At 40.6% G+C, this 21927-nt stretch overlaps 1 protein-coding gene across 1 annotated transcript in view; it reads right to left on the minus strand.

Annotated features, from left to right (window-relative positions):
- Positions 1-12269, minus strand: part of PLEK (pleckstrin) — a 33025-nt gene extending 20756 nt beyond the window's left edge. The window contains exon 1 of the mRNA XM_515524.9: positions 11454-12269. Coding sequence (XP_515524.3) covers positions 11454-11495 — 42 coding nt within the window. The 5' untranslated portion in view covers positions 11496-12269. The remainder of the gene's footprint in view (positions 1-11453) is intronic.
- Between the last annotated feature and the right edge of the window lie 9658 nt (positions 12270-21927).

Here is a 21927-nt window from a genome sequence, read left to right on the forward strand (position 1 = left end):
CATAGCACAACAGTGTGACTATTGCCAACTTAATTGTATATTTTAAAATAACTAAAAGAGCGTAATTGGATTGTTTGTAATACAAAGGATAAATGCTTAGTGGGGATGGATACCCCATTCTCCATGGTGTTATTATTACTCATTGCATGCCTGTATCAAAACATCTCACGTACCCTATAAATACATATACCTACTATGCACCCACAAAAATTTAAATTTTAAAAATTAAAAATTAAAAATAAGATCACATTATCAATTAATAGATAGGACTGAATAAATAAGACATAATGAAATGATTAACATAAAAATAGACACAATAAGTGTGACAATATTTCCTAAAATGATCCTATAGATCTCTGCAGGACAATATGTAGCTCAGCTTTGGCCAGTGTGGAGGCAGGTGGTCCACATTTGCACAAGGCTGCGCAGGAAGGATGCCTTCAGGGGAGAGGAGGACTGTCATTCTACTGGAATTTTTTTTAATTAAGATAAAATGTATATACAGTGACAGTCAACCCATAAGCTCCCCTGGTACATTTCAGGCTGACTTTATGTGGTTTGTTTTCTGCTCCCAAACCTGCCCATTGAGTTCAGTTCAACTCAAGAATGGCAAGTAGAATCTATCTCAAGTGTCAATTCAGACTGAGTAGTAGTGGATGCTTGAGGCTGGACTCAGTGGAAAAGTGTCGTGATCCAACAGCCGTGTCTCCCATAGGCAAAGCAGTCATAAGTGGTGGCATGCACCCTGCAGTTGCTTCCATCTCTTGGGCTAATCAGATTTTATCTGAATATGAATGTCAAAAAGAAACTCAGACAGCAGCCTTGTGTGCAGGCATGGCTAAGTTGTATGAAAATCACTTGCAAAAGGTCTATAATGCCAGAATGAGGCTATCCACATTAATGTAGCCCTTAAAAAAATCCTTACTTAAAATGTTTTCAGTTTGGGTTCATGCTAGCTGCCCCTTTAGCAATAAGTTGACCATTCTGATTAAAACAGGGAAGTCTCTATTTCTGGTCTATATTTTGGAAGAATTTGGCAAAGGTCTATTCTTTAACCCATGATATCACCCTGTCATGGCTACCACAAAATAGAATTATCATCCAGTTCCCAAGAGACCCTGCTGCTTATCTCAAAATACAAAGGGCCTCTATATAAAGGTCCAGTTGACCAAAAGGAAGACTATTTATGCAAAGATAAATACTTGTGGGACTATCACTTTGCTTGTCCAAACATTTCCTTTGTTCTAGTTACTAAAATAATTTTCCAAATTAAAATACCCTATCTCTTTTCTGCATGGGCAGAATAACTATTCCAGACGAACACTGGATTATTTCCCCTTTTAAAAATGAGCAAGATCAGACACTGTGCCAACACATGAAATAATTCCAGTAAAATGCCTTTCTGTTTTACAACTGAAACATATCTAGAATACAAAGAACTCCTGCAAATCAATAAGAAAAGTACAAACAATCCTATTTTTAAATGAGCAAAAAGTATCGAGCAGGCACTTTAGTAAAGAAAACATCCAAATGCTTATGAAAAAGTGTTCAACATCATTATTTATCAGGAAAATGCAGATTCAAATCACAATGAGATACCTCTACACACCTGCTAGAGTACCTAGCATTTTAAAAGTCAGAGAAGAATAAGACTTGACAAGGAGGTAGAATAACTGGAAGTACCAAACATAGCTGGCAGGAGTGCAGAATATCACATCCAATGCAGGAAAACTATCTGGTGGTTTTATGCTAAAGCTAAACACATATATGTCCTTTGCACCAGCAATTTCACTCCTGGGCAAAGATCTGAGAGAAATGAATGCATATTGTCATAAAGGTTTCATCAAGAATGTTCATGACACCTTTATTCATCATAGCCAGAAACAAAGACTAACCCAAATGCCCATCAACAGGAGAAGGAATAAGTAAACTGTATAATATAATATATAAATCCATTATTAACACAGTAAATGTATACTATGGAAAACAACTTAGCAATTTTTAAAAAATGAACTGCTAGTACCTGGAACATTATAAATAAATCTCATAGGTGATGAGTGAAAAGCAAACAGGCAAAACATGTGCTTAGAGTATGATTACATTCATATGACGTTCAACAACAGGCATAGCTTATGAGAAAATATTACAATAATGGTTACCGAGGATGGGAGTATAGACTAGGAAGGGAACAATGGAACTTTATAGCATACTAGAAATGTCTCTGTCTTTATCTGTGTGTTGATTACATGAGGTATAGGTATGTAAAAAATTATGACACCCTTCATGTACCTTATTGTAAGTTATCCTTCAATTAAAAAACAAAGTTGTTAACTCCAGGTCCTGTTAGTTAACTCCATGGAGGGGTATACAGTGATTATAGTAACACCACCCTGCAAGTTGCTTCTATGGAAGGAAACTATTCCACATTAGTTACTTCTCTCACTTAATCACTGGAAAAACAGCATATTCATGCAATGAATTGTCCTCGATTGAATCGTGGATTATTTTCAAAGCCGCTATGCAGAATATTATTGAGTGATCTGGCATCATTTGAATGTAAAAGGTGTATTAGATAATGGCATTTTATCAGTAATAAATTTCTTAGATGTGATAATGGCATTGTGATTATATAGGAAAATGTCCTTTTTCTTGGAAGATGTATGTTGAAGTATTTTGGAGTGAGGTAGCGTGATGTCTGCAAATTACTCTCAACTATCTCAACCTAAAATGATATGTGTGTTTATTTACACAGAAATTCAGAGATAGGGAGAGACAAAGCAAATGTGCCCATCCATTATCAATTGATTAATCTAGGTAAATGGTATATGAATAATGGTACTAGTTTCCTCATTTTTCTGTGGGCTTAACTTTTAAAATAACTTGGGAAAATTATTAAATGAATGAGTAACATATGACTCTGCTATGTATTAAAATTTAGAATATACTTTTAGTGAAATACATAGACAAATCTATTTAATAAAAAATTTTAAAAATACCTGGAAATAAGAAAAGAAAGACATGTTCTCAGAGCTAGAAATGAAAAGTTGCACTAGATGATTGCCAGAATCCCTTTTAAACCTAATATTTAATATTCAACCTCAGGAATAGCTGAGATTATTAACTGCCATCATCACTCAGGGCTTTTGACTTTGAAATTGGGATGCATCAGTAGCGATAAGCCGGCATTGCATGCCTTCAGTAGACAAAGCCTCTGGAGCCAACTGTCCAATATGAGTTTGTGCTTTTCTTTTTTTTTTTATTTTCTTTATTATACTTTAAGTTTTAGGGTACATGTGCACAACGTGAAGGTTAGTTACCTATGTATACATGTGCCATGTTGGGATAGCATTAGGAGATATACCTAATGTTAAATGACGAGTTAATGGGTGCAGCACAACAACATGGCACATGTATACATATGTAACTAACCTTCACGTTGTGCTTTTCTAAATCAAGTGCAGCCTCCGGGGTCTGACTCTGAGGAGGATGTGTCATTTGGGATTCAGGGTCATTATGCACAATGAAGAGGCTGATACTTTATGAAACAAGAGAAATCTGACCACTTACAAAGCTTAAACATCCTTCCAGGCCTGATAGTGCTGGGTTAGGTCAGGATGATGGAATTTGAGGAGGTTTTTCTCTCCTCTTCACCACTACTGCAGCTACCAGTTTCTCACTCGGGTAACCTGGCAGCACCTCTCCTTGACCATTCCTAAATTTTTCCTTTTCTGGCCCCAACCCACTTGATGCTCACCCAAGAGCAAACCTGGAAGTGTGATTATGGAATGTCCAAATGACAGAGAAATTTAGGATCATCTACCAACACTGTCACCATATTGATAAAAAAAAGTGGAGGCCCAGTTAAGTGATTGGCCTACCACATCTGAACAATTAATGTTAAGTGATTGGCCTAGTACATCTGACCAGTTAATGTAGAATCCATGTCTCCTGATTCTCAATTTTATGTTTTTTCCCTTCCCCTCAGATGTCATTTTCATTTTGGTTCTTGTATAACACTGAGTCATTCTGGAATCTGTATCGATTTCTTTAGACCACTTAGCTAGCTATTTCACTTCAATGGAGATATATATATATACACACACATATATATCCATATGCTGTGTGTATGTGTGTCTGTCTGTGTGTGTGCATGTGTGTGTGTGTAGCATATGTGTGTTTTCACCCATTATATGCCAAAACCTGTACATGTCCACAATGGGATGCTGAGTCAGATTTGAAGTTTTCTGGTAAATACCTGTTCATCATCATGGGACTGGTATAATTTAGCACCTAAGAGTCTGACATTGCATGACATCAAAAGAAGAAATCATAAAGAACGGCAGATTTAACCATATTAAAAATAAACTTTTTGGCTGGGCGCAGTGGCTCATGCCTGTAATCCCAGCACTTTAAGAGGCTGAGGTGGGTGGATCACTTGAGGCCAGGAGTTTGAGACCAGCCTGGCCAACATGATGAAAGCCAGTCTCTACTAAAAATATACAAAAATTAGCTGGGTGTGGTGATGCACACCTACGGTCCCAGCTACTTGGGAGGCTGAGGCAGGAGAATCACTTGAACCCAAGAGGTAGAGATTGCAGTGAGCCTAGATCACACCACTGCACTCCAGCCTGGGCAACAGAGCAAGACTTCATCTCAAGAAAAAAAAAAATGAACTTCTCTATATTTAAAAAACTGCAACAACTGAAAAGCAAATGAAAATGCATAGATATTTGTATCATCATATGATTAAAAATTAATATCCTTAATTCTTTAAACTCTTTAGAACCAATAAGAAATATATCAACACTCCCAATTTTTTAAATGGGCAAATAATATAAATAAGCAATTCTCAAACGAATAAAAGCTGGGTCCAACAAAACATAATTGATTGCTTCAACTGCAATCAAAGAAATGCAAATTGAAATTAAATAAGATACAGCCTTTCTCTTTAATAATATTTTTTAAAGACTTATAAGGTGTGGGAAATGGGCATGTGGGAAAAAAGGAGCTCTATGAGTCAGCAGCTTGATGTGGGCTGTCAAAAAAAAACTAAACTCGTTGTGGTTGTATACAGAGAAGTGTAAGATTGAAAGCAAGGAAAATGATAATTCTGTCTCTAAACGAAGCATAGCCTGCAGGTGACCATGGGCTCTGGAGCTGGATGGCTCAGGCTCAAATCCCAACTCTGCCACTTTCTAGTAATGTGGCCTTGAGAAAGTTTTTAAACTTCATTCTCTCCTTCTGGCAAGCAGATATGATGATATCTACTTCTCAGCTTTGTTGGGAGATGAAAACAATCCATGTAAATTGCTTAAATCAGTAATTGGCATATAGTAATCACTCATTAAATAGTACCTATTCCTTACAGTTCTATGCTTATCAGGTGCTCCTGGAGAACTATACTAAGTTCAAGTGACCTCAAAGCTGCAGGTAAACCAGAGCCTGTTCAAAGCAGAACACCAAGATGGTATCATCTCTCTAACTGTTGGAGGAACTAACTAGGTTTTAGCCCATAAAGGAACAGGTAGAGCAGGTGTGAATGCCTGGATTGTTTTGAGGTCCCAGCCGGTGGAGGTTTCAGGAAAACAGTTTTCTGCGTAACTTAAGAGAGAAAATGTAATTAGTGAGTTCCCTAACAAGAGAAGTATTCAAGCATGCTTGTTAACAGATGAATAAAAGAAATGCAAGCCGCAGATGAGAAGCTGTATTAAATCTGTAACATCTCTTTCTACCCTGAGATCCTACACATCTATTCCAAGGTGCCTGCTGTCCCTCTTTTCCCCCTTTAGTCTTCTATTTCCAGGTGTCCCTGCCAACCCTTGGGCTTGCTTGAAAGCCAAAAAATAATAATAAATCTTTGAAATATATTCTACATGATCATCTAAAAATGACTACCCCTGTTGAAATTACTTTTTCTTAAGACTTAAGAAGTTACTTTGGTCTCTATGAAGTCTATTTTAGGCAAGTTTCTTTATTTGGGACACGTTCATTCAACAAATAATGATAGAATGGCTCCTATGCTTTCAACACTGGCCTGGTTGTTGGGATGTAAAATTAAGCAACTCTGAGCGCAGTACTCACACCTGTAATCCTAGCACTTTGGGAGGCCAAGGCGGGTGGATCACTTGAGGTTAAGAGTTCAAGACAAGCCTGGCCAACATGGTGAAACCCCGTCTCTTCTAAAAATATAAAAATTAGCCGGGCTTGGTGGCACATGCCTGTAGTCCCAGTTACTTGGGAGGCTGATGTAAGAGAATCACTTGAACCCTGGAGGTGGAGGTTACAGTGAGCCAAGATTGTACCATTCCACTCCAGCCCGGACTACAGAGCAATACTCTGTCTCAAAATACATAAATAAATAAAATAAAAATAAAAACAAAAATAAACAAGACCCTATCTCTGCTCTCGAATAGTTCACAATCTCACATGGGAGAGAGTGACCTCCAGGTCAGTGTGATGAATGCACAAATTGAGGTGTGCCTTCTTGTGTATACCCAGCATCACAGAAAGAAGCTACAACCAATGGCTGAGGGTTGGGGCAATCGGATATTTGTGTTTAGAACCCCTCTCAGACACTCCCTACAAAGTGAAGGCATCTCTTTTAACTTCCCCTTTCCCTCAAATTTCTCTTTTCACATACGATGTATGGCTGGAATTCAAAGGAAAATTACACTGTGATCAAAACTGCGTATCTAAAGCAGAACTGTCAGTTACTATTATCTATTCTTGCACACCCATGGGACATGTTATTTTAAGTTGATGCTGCATTCAATTAAGCCCTTATGTTGGCTACAACATAAATCACATCATCTAGTTTTCCAATCTGATCCATCAAATCACTGACATAACATCCCAAACAAATGGTTGTGTTGTGCCTATATAAACTCACTGAAGGCAAAGGAACTAGTCTATTCAGTAGCATATTTTTTACATAAGTGAACTCTTCCAGGTTGGAAAATTTATCAGTGAAAACATATTAAATAAGCAATACAGAAATGGCACAGAGAGTGCTTAACAGCATGACTTCTTGAGCCTTAGATTTAAATTCAGATCTCAATTTTGCCTCTTCCAGGCTCTGTAACCTTAGGTAACTTATTTAATTTTTCCAAGCATGAGTCTCCTCACCTGTAAAATGAAGGTAACAAAGCACCTGTTTCACATTGTTGTGAAGATTAAATGAGATAATACACATAAAGCATTCACCACAGTGGCCAGCACGTAGTATACATTTGAAAAATGGCGACCATAGAAACAGGTAAAAGTACGGTTTTGGGGGCGGAGGTTGCAGTGAGCCGAGATCGTACCATTGCACTCCAGCCTGGGCAACAAGAGCAAAACTCCATCTCAAAAAAAAAAAAAAAAAAAGAGTACGGTTTTGTAGGCAACACTGTGGAGTCGCTCTGGCATAAGGTTCCCCTGGGTACCCCTCATCATGGTGACAGTGCTTTGGAAAAGAATGTCACTGCAGTACGAGCCCATGAGGGCCACATAGAAAGTGGTTAGGCTCTGCGTGATACTGGGGCCACACTGCTGGGTTGCAAACCAGCTCTGCCACTTATTAACTGTGTGACTTTGGACAAGGCCATTTGCCTCTCTGTACTTCAATCTCCTTATCTGTTAAGTAAGGATAATAATTGTCCCCATTTTGTTGAGTTGTCTTAAGTATGCTGTATAAATGCATTAAGGCATGAAATGCTTGGAACTGTTCCTGCTTCAGGGTAAACGCCACATGCGTTAGCTGTTACAGTGATGATGAATCAGTAGGCACAAATCGCTTCAGATTATTTCATGCTGCCTAGAAGACAAGGTAGATCCAGGAAAGAACTCCTGGGCCAGGACCCTGACTCTCGGGCTCTCTTCCACTTCTACCACAGCTTTCTGCAGCCCTTTCCTTTCCTGTCCCTGCTGCTTGCCCTTCCCTTTCCCATCACCCTGATTCCTATGCTTTCTCCCAGCCTCAAAGGACATCCAAATCCCTCAGCCACTTTCTGAGTCAGCGCTGCTGCGCCAAGTGCTTGTGAGGTTGGTTGTCCTGGAAACAACAGCTTGCTCCATAAACCTCTAGGAATTAGGCTGGTTTGAGACATGACTTGGAGGAGTCTAGGTTATGCAGAGCATATAATTTGCTCTTCTCTCATTTTTTCCAGTTATGATGATGAACATATCTAATTCAGTAGTAGGTATTCGAGTACCTTCCAAACATGTTTATTGGCCAGAAAGAAACCCCCTAAACAGAGAGGAAAGGAGGCTGAGGTTTTTAAACCTAATCTTGCCCACAAAACAATTTGTTCATGCCTTGCTCTGGCTCTAGTGAGTTCTTTTGCAGGCCAGGGCAAGCCTGCCTTTCAGGATGCTGCCTGGGATCAATGAGATGGTAGGCTTTGCTGTTAGGCAGTCCGGGATTTGAATCCCAGGTCATCCTCTTGCCACATGTTTCACTGTGGACGAATCACTTATTCTCTGTGAGTCTCAGTTTTCTTATCTGTAAGATGAGGATCACATAGGGTGGTTAGGATTAAATGAAGCCATGTTCGTATAGCAGCTTGCTGCTCCATGGTTGGCTAGAGGTGCTCTTTTTTAAAACAAAAAAGTAAGGTGAAAGACTCTGAGGCAAAGAGACATGGGTGTTACTTGGAATGAAAAAGCTGGAAAATGACAGAATCGTGTATTTTCCCTCCCCCTCTTAACCACTGTCTTCATTTGGAGATCTTATTCAGGAGGCAAAAGAGGAAACCTGGATTGTGAAATGTCAACAGTCATCTTGCACAGAAGAAAAGCAGAAACATTTTACAGTTAACACTATTGACCCCAAGATTTCTGACCTGACAAAATTCCTGCACCAGCATTTTCTAATGCTATATTTTTTCCACCCAAAACATCTTATCTGCAATAAAATTATTTCATAAAACAAGACACAGGACAAAGATGTTCTCTGTTACTACCCAGGTATCTTGAACTGCATAAGAGAAAAAGGTGAATGGAGGAAGATTCACTATTATTATTTTTCATGCTTTAATATCAAAAACCATAGCCAAGGCTTCTAAGAGCCTTTTCAAAGATTTTTATGGCCCTTCCTTCATAATTAATTTGGCAACCAACCCAGGAACCAGTACATATCCCCATTAACATCTAGGGGAGGCCCCACTATCTACTGAAGCATATATTGATGCTGATACAAATAATCAGTGTCTTATGCAGCTTATGTACACCAATTATATGTCAGATTCTTGACATATACAGTTTTTAACCCACACGTGAGGTAACTGAAGGAAACTTAATGTCTAAAGTAGTTAAGAACTTTAATACCTTCTTAGGAAACTCTGTCTTTAGGTTTAGTTCTGCAGCTGAAAAAGGGAATATTTCTGGACCAAACATTTCTTTAAAATATCAAATGAGACGCTGGAGGCTATGTGAGAGTGGAAGGTTAGAGAAGGGAGAGGATCAGAAAAAATAACTATTGGATACTAGGCATAGTACTTAGGTAACAAAATGATCTGTACAACAAACACCTGTCACAGGAGTTTACCTATATAACAAGCCTGTACATATACCCCTGAACCTAAAATTAAAGTTTTAGAAGAATAAAAAAAAAAGAGAGAATCTTAATGCATTATATCAGAGTGTTCAAAAGGTCCCAGAGAAAAATGCAGTAATTATGGAAGATGTAACTTGTAAACATGAAAATTATGGAAGATATAAATTGTAAAACTATCAATACAAAATTTCACTATTTAATTCCAGGCACATTTTCTAGATTGGCTTTTACAATCTGAGAGAACTACTCTCGCTAATTAAAAACTATTTATTAATTTAAATCCACATGCTTGACAACCCTGACTCTATCATCCCCCATTTTTAGTGAGACAGCTTCACTTATTAGAAATTTAGTCTTCATATTTTTGTAATTTAGGGAGATTAAAATATGAGCATACAAACTTTATAACAGCAATTTTCATTGCAAGATGTTTTTAATTGTTTAAAAAAACAAACAAAAACTTGCAGAAATGTTCCTATTCACTTGCTCTTCTCAGGATACTAGCACAAGTGATCAGGAAAGGAATAAGTCAATATTAATTATTACCAGGTCTCGCCAATTATTATTGGTGCCTATTGCAAGTGATCTTTTACACTTCTATGTATAAGTGTGTCTTTTCCAAAGGATGTTTCGAAGCACAGCTGGCTACAGAGATTAGCAGCTGAGGGCCCACTTATTCTCCAGTACCAACTCATAGCTCTCACCATCACAAATACACTACAAATCCTAACTTGGAATAAATCTGCTTTAAGAAAATGCTGGAGTAATGAACAAAGTTCAGTGCCATGAATCAGAAACCTAAGCATCAGAGAAGGAGTGGCTGGTCACAACTGTCATAGCCATGTGACTTGGGGCAATCACCGAGACTTCTGGGTCTGCCTCCTCTTCTGCAAATGAAGGAATTAGGCCAGATGACCTAGGGTCCCTCCAGCCTGAAGTCAAAATGGAAGCAGGCAGCAATGTGTGCTATTTAACCCCCCTTACAGGTAGAACATTGTAGGCTAAAACGTGAAACAAATGAGTAGCCTAAAACAGACTCACATTCACTGTTCATTCAACTAAAAAGCTAAGCACCTGAAGGAAGGCACTACGTTCAGCTCATTTCTGAAACAATCCACTCACTAAGGTTAGTGTGAGCATATCTGTGTATATAGGTGTTGCCCACAGGACACCAAGTCCTATGTGTGAATTCACATCCCGGGGAGCTTTCACAACCACAGCACACACTCAGCATCCGAAGAAAGACAAACAGCACTAAGAAAATTCAATTTTCATGATGCACACCAGGGAGGCTAAGCCTTTTTCAGTACCCTAATCTTTAAAATGGTGCATCTACCACCTCGATGCCACATTATGCAAATTTACTAAGAATTGTGAGTGAAGAGATTTCAGCCCAATTAAAAAAAGATAAGGTTTTTTTTAAACGTGTCAATTCCAAGAAGATGGCCCAAGAAATAAGCCGTAATTACTCTATCATTATATCAACTCTTTAATCACTTTTTTTCCCTTGCCTCCCAAAAAAAGAACTGAGGGGAAGGGGAATTTAAATAAAAAATGAATAGTCCCTCCAAGAAACCTCCATAGAAGAGGAGTATATCTTCTGACAGAGCACATCTGTGTGCCTCTTAAAAACGATATTCTAAATCTGGAGGGAGTTAGCTTAGATCCCCACCTTCCAGGCCCTGCCATCTGGAATTCTCAGACCTGTAATATCAAACTGTAAGGAAGCCGGGGCTGGATGAGTATCCCCACTCCCCTAACCCCACTCCAACATTCTATGTGCTACCACGCTCCCCTATTTCAACCCAACTGGTTGAGCAGGAAACATTCCTAAGATGAGCAGGTAGCCGGTGGAGCTGGACCCAAGTCTCCCCAGCCCATGTCCACTGACACCCTGGTAAGTGGCACCTTCGCTCACCCTCTTCACAAGGTAGCCCTCTCTGATCCGCTTTGGTTCCATGCTGGCTGGACAGGTAGATGCAAAGGTCACTCTCAGGCAACTCCTCTCAGCAGCTGGGCCTCCTCTGCATGCTGAGGTGGCTGTGGGCTGCCTTTTCTACAGCGGGTCGCTTTCACAATTTCCCTTCTGCTGGCGGTCGCATGATCACATCCTCTTCCCCTCACTGGGGTGGAAGATCAGAATAAGGAACTGCAGAGTAAACCACCCATTCCTTGCTAATGCTGGAGACTTATTAAAACCACAGTTGGGTTGAATATTTATCTAAGGGAAATTCTTACTACCATACAGAAAATCCCTCTTTTAAAGAGAAAAAGAAGTGATGAAAGGAAGAGGAAGATGAACAAGAAAAACTTGTTGGTGAAAATTGTCCTGAGTAAGGATTATTCTTGAGATCCTGGAAATGCCTAATAAAAATGCCAAGAAATTCAGAACCATCTGGTTAGCATAACAAAGTTAACTACTAAATGAATGCCTACTTCTCTCTATGCCAAGCCCTGTATCAAGCGTTTCTCAGCCTACTTATTTTAAACTAAATTAGTCTGCACATCAGCCAGGCATGGTAGCTCACGCCTGTACTCCCAGCACTTTGGGAGGCCAAGGCAGATGGATCACCTGGGGTCAGGAGTTCAAGACCAGCCTGGCCAACATGGTGAAACCTTGTCTCTACTAAAAATACAAAAATTAGCCGGGCATGGTGGCGTGTGCCTGTAGTCCCAGCTACTCGGGAGGCTGAGGCAGGAGAATCACTTGAACCTGGGAGGCGGAGGTTGCAGTGAGCCGAGATTGGTCCACTGCACTCCAGCCTGGGCGACAGAGAAAGACTTCATCTCAAAACAAACAACAACAAAAATGAGTCCACACATCAAACCCATAGGGAAAGTATATTATTTTCCTTATCTTAGAGTAAGGAAACTCAGGCTCAGAGAAGAAAAGTTGTCTCAAGTTGACGCTGCAGGTCACAGGGGAAAGCAGAAAAAGCAGGGAGGGATGTGCTAGGGTGCCACTGCCTCACATCAGGCATGAGAACAGGTGTTCCACATTGACTGCTGATCGCACAGTCAGCCTGTAAAAAGAAGTCCATCATCAAACAGGTTTTTGAGAAACTTTACATAATAGTCCCAGGTTGGCAACTCCTCTAAATGATGAACAAATTAAAGACCTTCGCCCCGCCAAAGTACTACAGCAAAGAATCCTATAATGGTGTTTCCCAAACTTACTTTGCCATAGCATTCTTTTTTGAACAATTTATGTTAACTTTTTTTGTCATAAATTGAATTAGATCTCCCAAAAAAGAAGTCCTAACCCTTAGCACTTCAGAATGCATCCTTATTTGGAAATAGGGTCATTGTAGATATAATTAGTTAAGATGAGGTCATACTGAAGCAAGTGGGCCCTTAATCCAATGTGACTGGTGTCCTTATAAGAAAAGGGCACACAGAAAACAGCCATGTGACAACAGAGTGATGCATTTACAAGCCAAGGAATGCCAAGGATGGCCAGCAACCCCCAGAAGCTGGAAGAGGCACGCAACAATTCTCTCCTAGAGTTGCTATAGAGAACATGGTGCTGACGACACCTTGATTTCAGACTTATGGCCTCCAGAACTGTAAGACAATAAATTTCCATTGTTTTAAGCCACCAGTTTGTGGTACTTTGTTATGGCAGCCCCAGGAAACCAATATAATCCTGAAAAACGAATATTCCATAGAATAAACTTAGAGACCCGTTAATCTGACCATGTGAAAATGAGCAAGTTTGTTATTACTTTGTGCCTCAGTTTTCTCATCTGTAATACGGGGATAATAACACCTATCCAATGAGGTCATTCTGAAGATTAAATAAGATAGACATGGAAGTATTTAGAAGAGTGTCTGAAACATAACTAGTATCCATAAATATTAGTTGTTCTTCATCTTCAAGGCAAATCTCCGTTATCCTAGAGCTGATCCTTTTCAATAAGTTCAACAGAGATGATGAAAGCAATCGTAGGACTAGATTTTCCTCATTACACCCGTCAGTGTTCTTTCACTGCAATCAACAGATAACAACTCTGGCTAATAGAGGCAAATAGGAATTTACTGGAAGAGAATGGAGTGGCCCACAGACTGAAGGAAAAATGAAGACTGGGGTCTTTGAAAGGACAGGAATCAGGGCAGTTGTGGGGTTCCAGGAAGCAAGACACCAAGATGAAGGAATGCCAGTGGTTTTCAGACTCTGCAGTAGTCTCCAGGGATCAGGCCTCTGATTGGCCTAACTTGGCCTAGTGCTTCTCTCTCAGGTATCTGAAGGGGGAACATGTGAACCGACAGCCCCAGCAGGACCATGCTCAATGGGAGAAGGGAGGTGTCCCCTAACGTAAAATCAAGATGCTATTAACAATAGATGAGCGATGGCTCCGAGAAAGGCAAAACTGACAGACGTCCACGAGGGCATCTGAGGAGCCAGGAAAGTTAGGGGAAAGAAGAAGTTCTGTTCTTGGGGTTTTCTGAGAGCTTCCTGATTCCCTCTCCTCTTCCCTCTAGCTGTGTTTCTAGCCAACAGTCACTGCCCCTGTATTTCTCACTTTTCATTTTATGCTAATATCCATTACATAAAATCGTTGATGGTTTCTTTTCAGTTTCTCATTGCACCAAAATTAATTAGAAATTGTTATAAAGTGTTGGGGGCTGAGAGTAGAGGGATCAACGTTTGATGTCACCTGAGCAAAACAGGAACAAATAAAAGGGTAATTTTCTGTATCTGCACTCAAACAAGTATTTTGCTATGTCTGTATAGTCAATGGAAACCACTCTTAGATTTACCAAGTCTGATTTCATAGTTAAATGTATCTCCTTTTGTTTAACTGACCAAGTGACTTCTAATTTGGAATGTCTTCACTGTTTGTCCTAGCATGATCAGAAGGCTTTAAAGAACCCTCACTCAGAAACCTCATATTATTTTTGGATGCCTACGGTGTAAAAGCACCCCCTGCGTTCCGAATAATTCATTTCAAGAAACATAGTATTAAGTGTTTAGTATGTGCCAGGCGCCTGAATAGGTGCAGGGGTAAAAATGTCTTGACACCAAGGAACCTCCGGCATTTGTGAATCTGCTGAACATCGCCATTGATGGACTGGATGCTGCCGCCTTTGCCCCTCCCCCTCCTGCCACGTGTCATCGCGCCTACTTAGCGACACCTAGTGGTCAGTAAAGAGAACTATCTGAATCAATGACGCCTTTCAGGACTTCTCTCAACAGAGTTTGACCAAGTTTTCTTCTGCTGTGTCAGATCCCTCTCCCAGATCAGATCATTAGAACCTCCTCCAGTATTTTATGTATATGTGTCTAGAATGACTTTTTTTTGAGACAGAGTCTTGCTCTGTCGCCCAGGCTGGAGTGCAATGGCCTGATCTTGGCTCACTGCAACCTCCACCTCCCAGGTTCAAGTGATCCTCCCACCTCAGCCTCCCGAGTAGCTGGGATTACAGGGACACGCCACCACGCCCGACTATTTTTGTATTTTTAGTAGAGACAAGGTTTCACCATGTTGGCCAGGCTGGTCTTGAACTCCTGACCTCCGGTGATCTGCCTGCCTTGGCCTCCCAAAGTTCTGGGATTACAGGTGTAAGCCACCACACCCAGCCTAGAATGACTTTTTAAGATCTCTTTCTGTACACATTTGATCAATAACCTTGGAAACGTTATTCTTGTAGTACATTTTATTGCTGTAAGGGAAAGTTAAGACTTCTGAATAAGCAAAAATGATTACTGAGCATCTCCAATGGAAAACTATGCATTCTTTACAGCACACCTTTCTAAGTTATTTGTTTCTATGGAATCTGTGTTTTTTCTTGTCTTGGAGTTATTTTAGAGCTCTGTAGATTGTGGATAAATACAAATAATTCTTGTCTATAAACATGCAAATAAATTCTGCCTGATGGAAGTTCAGTAGACTCCACCTTACCCCACACCCGCACTCCACCCCGCCTCCCATCGAAAAAGTCAACTTTGTGTCCATTGGTAAATGAATTTCAACGTTGCTTTACTCTATATAAATTGGTCTTTGACCTTTCCTTTGAACTGGTGGTGACTTCTGGCTAGTTTCCCCTTTAATTCATGAGTTAAATAAAATTTTGACATGTTTTCATTCTATTATATGTAAGAGTCATCGTTTTATCTTTTTCAGAGTTATTCTTTAGCATTGGTAATTCAAAAGAGACATTAAATTTAGCTGAGAAATATCAGACTACCTCTAGTGCTAAATATAAATTAAGTAAAAGGTGTCAAAACCTGTGAGAAGAGTCTGAGATGTTACCCTACTTGTAAGTTAACAGGTCAGCCTGCCTGTTTCAGGGATGCTCACAGAAGACTCAAGACTTCTGGAGTTTTGAGTGAGACAAAGGACTTTGCTACTCACAGCACAGTAAACAGAATTAGCTCCATATTGGTCTTGATGCTTTTTGGCCCTAAGTCTACCAAGGACAAAGTGGAGCAGCCTAGGTGGATGCTGCACATACAGAGGGTTCGCATCACAATTGAGGACCCAGAGCTTAGGGAACATGAATCTTTTGTAATGGGCTGCAAGCAAACCAGCCCAAACTTTGTCTCAGAGGCAGACCTTATTTTTATTATACTGGACAGTAAGTGAATCTGCCCTTTGCTCTGGAAGGAGACAACCTCTACCTTCAAAGCTGTTGTTCACTGTACAAGCATCCATAAAATAGAGTGCCTCTGCTTGCAAGTTGTACCTATACACAAAAAACCCATGGAGAACTTTCTCCCAACAAAAAGAAAGCATTAAGTTGTCTAATTCACTTAAACCTATTAGAGAATATCTAGTTGGTGCCCAATGGGCTTCAGTTCAAGAGAGGGAACTGAGCCCACATACTGAGTAATCCCCTTTCAACAGATACACAAATTCATATGGAAATGATTAAAGAATATATAAAAGTGTGAACATATACCCACTTGCTCAAAAGAAAGCACTTTCACACATATATTTCCTTGCTGTGTTAGTGAGAAGGCCTAGAAGCAACAACACCCTGGTAGTGTCAAGCACATCTAGCTCCCAGAACTTGATTACTAATACGATTCTCCAATAAAAGGAATGAGACGTCCTTGGAGAAATAGATGGCTCTAAGATTTCAGCAGGAAATGCAAAAGATGACCCTGAAGCATCCTGCGTACCAGAAAGTAAGAAAGTGCTAAAATTTTTAACTAAAAACACAAAAAACTAAAACCATGATGGTGATCAAAGGGACCAAAGAGCCAACTGACTGAGCACCTAGTGGCCAAAGCTAGAAAATTTAGAGCAAGAAAATAAAGAAAATAGTATTGGATTATAACCAAAGTCTAAAAATAAATAAATTAATGATTCAGTAAATAAATAAGAGAGAATACACAAATCTATTCCAAGATTCCAAGAATTCCAAATAAGTTATCTAGATTCTCCACCCTTAAAGAGGTGGAGCATGAATCCTCACTCCTTAACTATAGGCTGTGTATAGTGACTTTTTAAAAAGTACGGTACAGAAAGGAGAAAAAAGGAGTAACTTTATGGTGGGGAAACATGATAAATGCAACCTCAGCCAGAGCCAGGTGATCAAGGTTAACATCATGGTCATAAATCAGGTTATAGTATACACCCTTGGTATCTAATCATGAGAAAAACACTAGACCAAACCTCAATTGAGTGATAGTCTATGAAAGTCCTGACTAGTGCCCCTTAAGATTGTCAAGGTCATCAAAACCAAAGGAAGTCTGAGAAGCTGTCACTCCCAAGAGAAGCCTAAGGAGACATGGCAACTAAATGTCATATAATATCCTACATGGGATCCCAGAACAGAGAAAGGGCATTAGGGGGAAACTAAGTGTATCTAAAGAAAGTATGAACTTCCACTGGAGGTCGGGAGTTCGAGACCAGCCCGACCAACATGGAGAAACCCCGTCTCTACTAAAAATACAAAATTAGCCAGGCGTGGTGGTGCATGCCTCTAATTCCAGCTACTCCGGAGGCTGAGGCAGGAGAATCGCTTGAATCCAGGAGGCGGAGGTTACGGTGAACCGACATCATGCCATTGCACTCCAGTCTGGGCAACAAGAGCGAAACTCTGTCTAAAAAAAAAAAAGAAAAAAAAGAAAGTATGACCTTTTAAAATGATAAATGTATCAATTTTGGTTAATTAATAATGACAAATGTGCCCTGCTAATGTAAATGTTAATAATAGGATAAACTGGATGCGGGGTAAATGGGTACTCTGTACTATCTTAATTTTTCTGTAAAACTAAAATTATTCTAAAATAAAAAAGAGTCAAGCGTGGTGGCTCATGCCTGTAATCCTAACACTTTGGGAGGCTGAGGCAGGCAGATCACCTGAGGTCAGGAGTTCGAGACCAGCCTGGTTAGCATGGTGAAACCCCGTCTCTACTAAAAATACAAAAATTAGCCAGGCGTGGTGGCGGGTGCCTGTAATCCCAGCCACTGGGGAGGCTGAGGTGGGAGAATCAGTTGAACCTGGGAGGTGGAGGTTGCAGTGAGCCGAAATCATGCCACTGCACTCCAGCCTGGTCAACAGAGCGAGATTCCATCTCAAAAATAAAATAAAATAAAATAAAATAAAATAAAATAAAATAAAATAAAATAAAAAATAAAAAGGTCATTTTAGTAAAAAGAAAGCATTTCCAATTCTTCTCCACTTTCTCATTTTCATCATGTACAGATGGAGATTCCAATGCAACCATTTCCATATTGTTATGTTCACATTCTCTTCATTCGGAAAGGCTTTAAATTAAGTAAGAATTCTTTTTTTCAGTGGGATCTTTGTTTGATCAGTTCTTCCTCTCCCCTTGAGGATTATGGAGTTACAGATGGTTGCTTTTTAAAGGATGTGCCTTTGTTAAGTTTAAGATTTTAATTCGGGGTATAATTCCCTGGTTGGAAAGCGTCCAGATTTCAGGTTTTTTATAGTATTCTTAAACAGAGGCATTACACCACCAATAACCACCAATAACGAAGAGAATGAATCCTCTAGAAGAATCTCATTAATACAGGTGAGCCCAGAGCTCTAACTACTGGAGGTGTGGACTGTTGAGGGTCAATGAGGACCAAATACCAGTCCTGCTAGAAATTCAGGGAAGTGCAGCAGGCCCAGTGCATGGAAGAGTACAGCCGGGCACTGGCTGCCAGCTCACACTTGCAAAGAGCCAACCACCTAAAGGAGTGTGGCTATTCTGCCTGCGAATGAGGGCAGTTGCTCTAATGAAAGGGCATGCTAGGGGGAGCTGCAGGTTTACAGAGCACCCTGTAGTTTGTTTACTGAACAGTGATGGCCATGAAGGCAACTGAAGGCTGAGATCCAAGCTGTGTGTAGCAAGCCCTCCAGCACAAGTCAAGGCTGCCCTGGGGAAGAGGTACCTTGTTATTGTGTGCAATAGTACCCTCCTCCAGCTAAACCCTGTGCTCATGGGTTTGCACCTGCCCAGATTTAATGAATCTAAAATTTACTTTCTGTTTGGGCTCGAATGATAGTGAGACAGTGAGAAAAAGGGCTCCCGAGAGAACCTCTGACCGGCCTGCACACTGGGAGGTTGGAGTGGGGCCTTGGGAGGTTCACGCCATTTGCAGTGGGTAGGAGCCTGGCCTCTCCTATTCCTGGGTGGTAACCTGGGATTCAGTCTGTGAGATGGGGTTCTGTTAACAGGAACCCCTCTTGCTTGGCTGAAAGAGTCTTTTTTCTTTTCTCCCAATAAATTCTGTAACCTTTCACCCTTTAAAGTGTCTGCGTGCCTAATCTTTCCTGGTCGTGTGACAAGAATCCGGTTTTTTTCCTACAGCAATAGGAACAGGAACAGAAGTTAACATCAATTCTAACATTGAAATATAGAGATCGGTCTCTTGAAGGACAAAGAGTAAACAACAACAACAAAAAAAATTAGCCCGTATAAAGAGTTGACATAGCTGAAAATGCAGCACATCCATAAAGGAGCTGAACCCAGTAGGGTACAATCATAAAATCATATTTTTTTCCTCAATACTCCCCGTTCTGACCATCAGGTTTTTCTCTGTCCCTTGGATGAAATCTTAGGCAGGTTTCACAGATTTCCTAATAACTCCTAGCTTTAATAAAATCCAAATCAGTCTAATTGCCATATAACTGTAGTCCAGTGTAATATAAAACACTATAATCCTTTTTTTAAAAAAATTTACAGTGTTTCCCCATCTCCAACTTAAAAACTGGAGTAGAGGGAGAAGGTAATGATCAGCGTCTTCACCATAGCCTAGTTCCCTGTCCAGCCCCATTTGCTAGGTCTGATTTTATGATTTCTCCAGGGTCAAAGGGGGAAGGTGAAAGATACATCATCAGGCCTGTCTCTTGAGCAGTTCCAGTGCCTGAGGAAAGGGGACAGTCTATTAGGCTTTGGGCCTTAACTCCTCATTCCTACACATCACTACAGCTTAATTTGAAAAATTCTGCTTTTCACGATAACCTAAGGGACCATCAAGATGCCCTACAGTGGGGCCCTTCAAGTGGCCCCACTCATTCAGTTGCCCCAGGCCCATGCCCCACTAGGGACAGCCCTCCCTGCGCTAGGTCTTGCCTGGTGAGCTCAGCCCCTGCATGGCTGGTGTACCAGGGCTGGCTCCTTCTCTCCTGGGATGTTCATGCTGGTTCTGCCATTGGACACAGAGGATGACAAACCTTTCAATGTGGACAAGGTGGCCCTTTCAGTGATTTGATTCCCACTCCCTGCTCAGCCTCAGGAGTGAGACCCTGCAGGCAAATTCTCTGTGAAGAGTCCCTCATCCTTCCTGTTGGTCCTCTTGGACAGGATTCTTTTTAAGCCAACCCCAGGCACGCTTCCCTCAAGGGATCTGCATCTGGCCCCACAATGTGAGCTCCCAGGCCTCCAGCAATGGGAGTGCAGTTCTGTTCCAGTGCCCCCTTTAAACCTTTCAGGTTGGGAACACTCTGAAGGTCTCCCTGAAACCTCCCTCCCTTGGTCTGAGGCAAGGGAAGCATGTCCATCCCTCCCAAATAGGGAGAAGTAGAGGAGTGGAGACTCCAGCACACTGACCAGGCTCCAGAGAAATCCTCTCCTCAATCTTCCCAATCACAGTACGCAGCAGTAGCCCAGCACTTGGCTGATCTAGCAGAACTTTTTACCCCTTTAGCAAGTCCTACATGAATGGTGGCTAGTTTAACACAGGGATCAGCAAACCACAGCCTGCAGATGATATTCCCCTCCACTCTTTCTTTCTTGTTAATTCTTTGTCCATGAGCAAAGAATGTTTTTTCCACTATTAAATGGTTTTAAAAATCAACAGAAGAATAACATTTTGTGACCCATGAAAATTATATGGAACTCACATTTCAGTGCCATAAATAAAGTGTTCCTGGGCCAGATGCGGTGGCTCATGTCTGTAATCCCAGTACTTTGGGAGGCTGAGGCAGTCGGATTACTTGAGGTCAGGAGCTCGAGACCAGCATGGCCAACATGGTGAAACCTCTGTCATCTTTACTAAAAATACAAAAATTAGCCAGGTGTGGTGGCACGCACGTGTAGTCCCAGCTACTTGGGAGGCTGAGGCAGGAGAATTGCTTAAGCCCAGGAGGCAGAGGCTGTAGTGAGCTGAGATCATGCCACTGCACTCTAGCTTGGGCAACAGAGCAAGACCCTGTTTCTAAATAAGTAAATAAATAAATAAAAAGTGTTCTTGGAACACAGCCGTGCTTATTTGTCTCCATATCATCTATGGCCATTTTCACACTACAAAAGCAGGGTTGAGTAGCTGTGACAGCAATCATGTGACCCACAAAGCCTAAAATATTCATTATTGTGCCTTTCACAGGAAAAGTGTGCTGACCCCTGGTCTAGAAACTTACTCAGAATGTAAAAGTATTTGACACTAGTGAGTTCCTTTCTTGCACGGAGCTTCCGGCAAAACTCCAAGATCTGGTCCGATAAGTGGCTATAAATTCAATAATTCAAAAGCAGAGCAGAATGGAACTGCAGAAAGCAAAACTGACAAATCAGAAAACTAGCAACAAAATTTCCCAGACTCACAGCCAATCTATCATATATGTTTGAAGACTTTTCAAAAAGACATTTTCATGTGTTTAAGGGCTTGAAAAGTATACACACATATATCTTTTTGACTTTTTAGAAAAACAACTTGATGAACTATATGAGCTAACCAAAAAACTTAATTACTCAAAATAACCCTAATCAGTTGGAGGAAGAAACATCAGTAAGAAGCCTGTTTGCTCACACCCAGAGAATAGGCTCTGGCAAAAGAATATATTTGAAAGCCTGTTTACGGGAGTTAAGTTGATTCTCACTCTCTCACGACCACAGCCCAGTGATTGCCCCACTCCTGTTATAATAGGAGAGGAGAGGTTTACTTCCTAGAGCAATGGTTCTCAAACATTACTGGTCTCAGGACCCTCTTTTT

The sequence above is a fragment of the Pan troglodytes genome, chromosome 12, assembly GCF_028858775.2.
Source record: "Pan troglodytes isolate AG18354 chromosome 12, NHGRI_mPanTro3-v2.0_pri, whole genome shotgun sequence".
Taxonomy (NCBI): Eukaryota; Metazoa; Chordata; class Mammalia; order Primates; family Hominidae; genus Pan; species Pan troglodytes.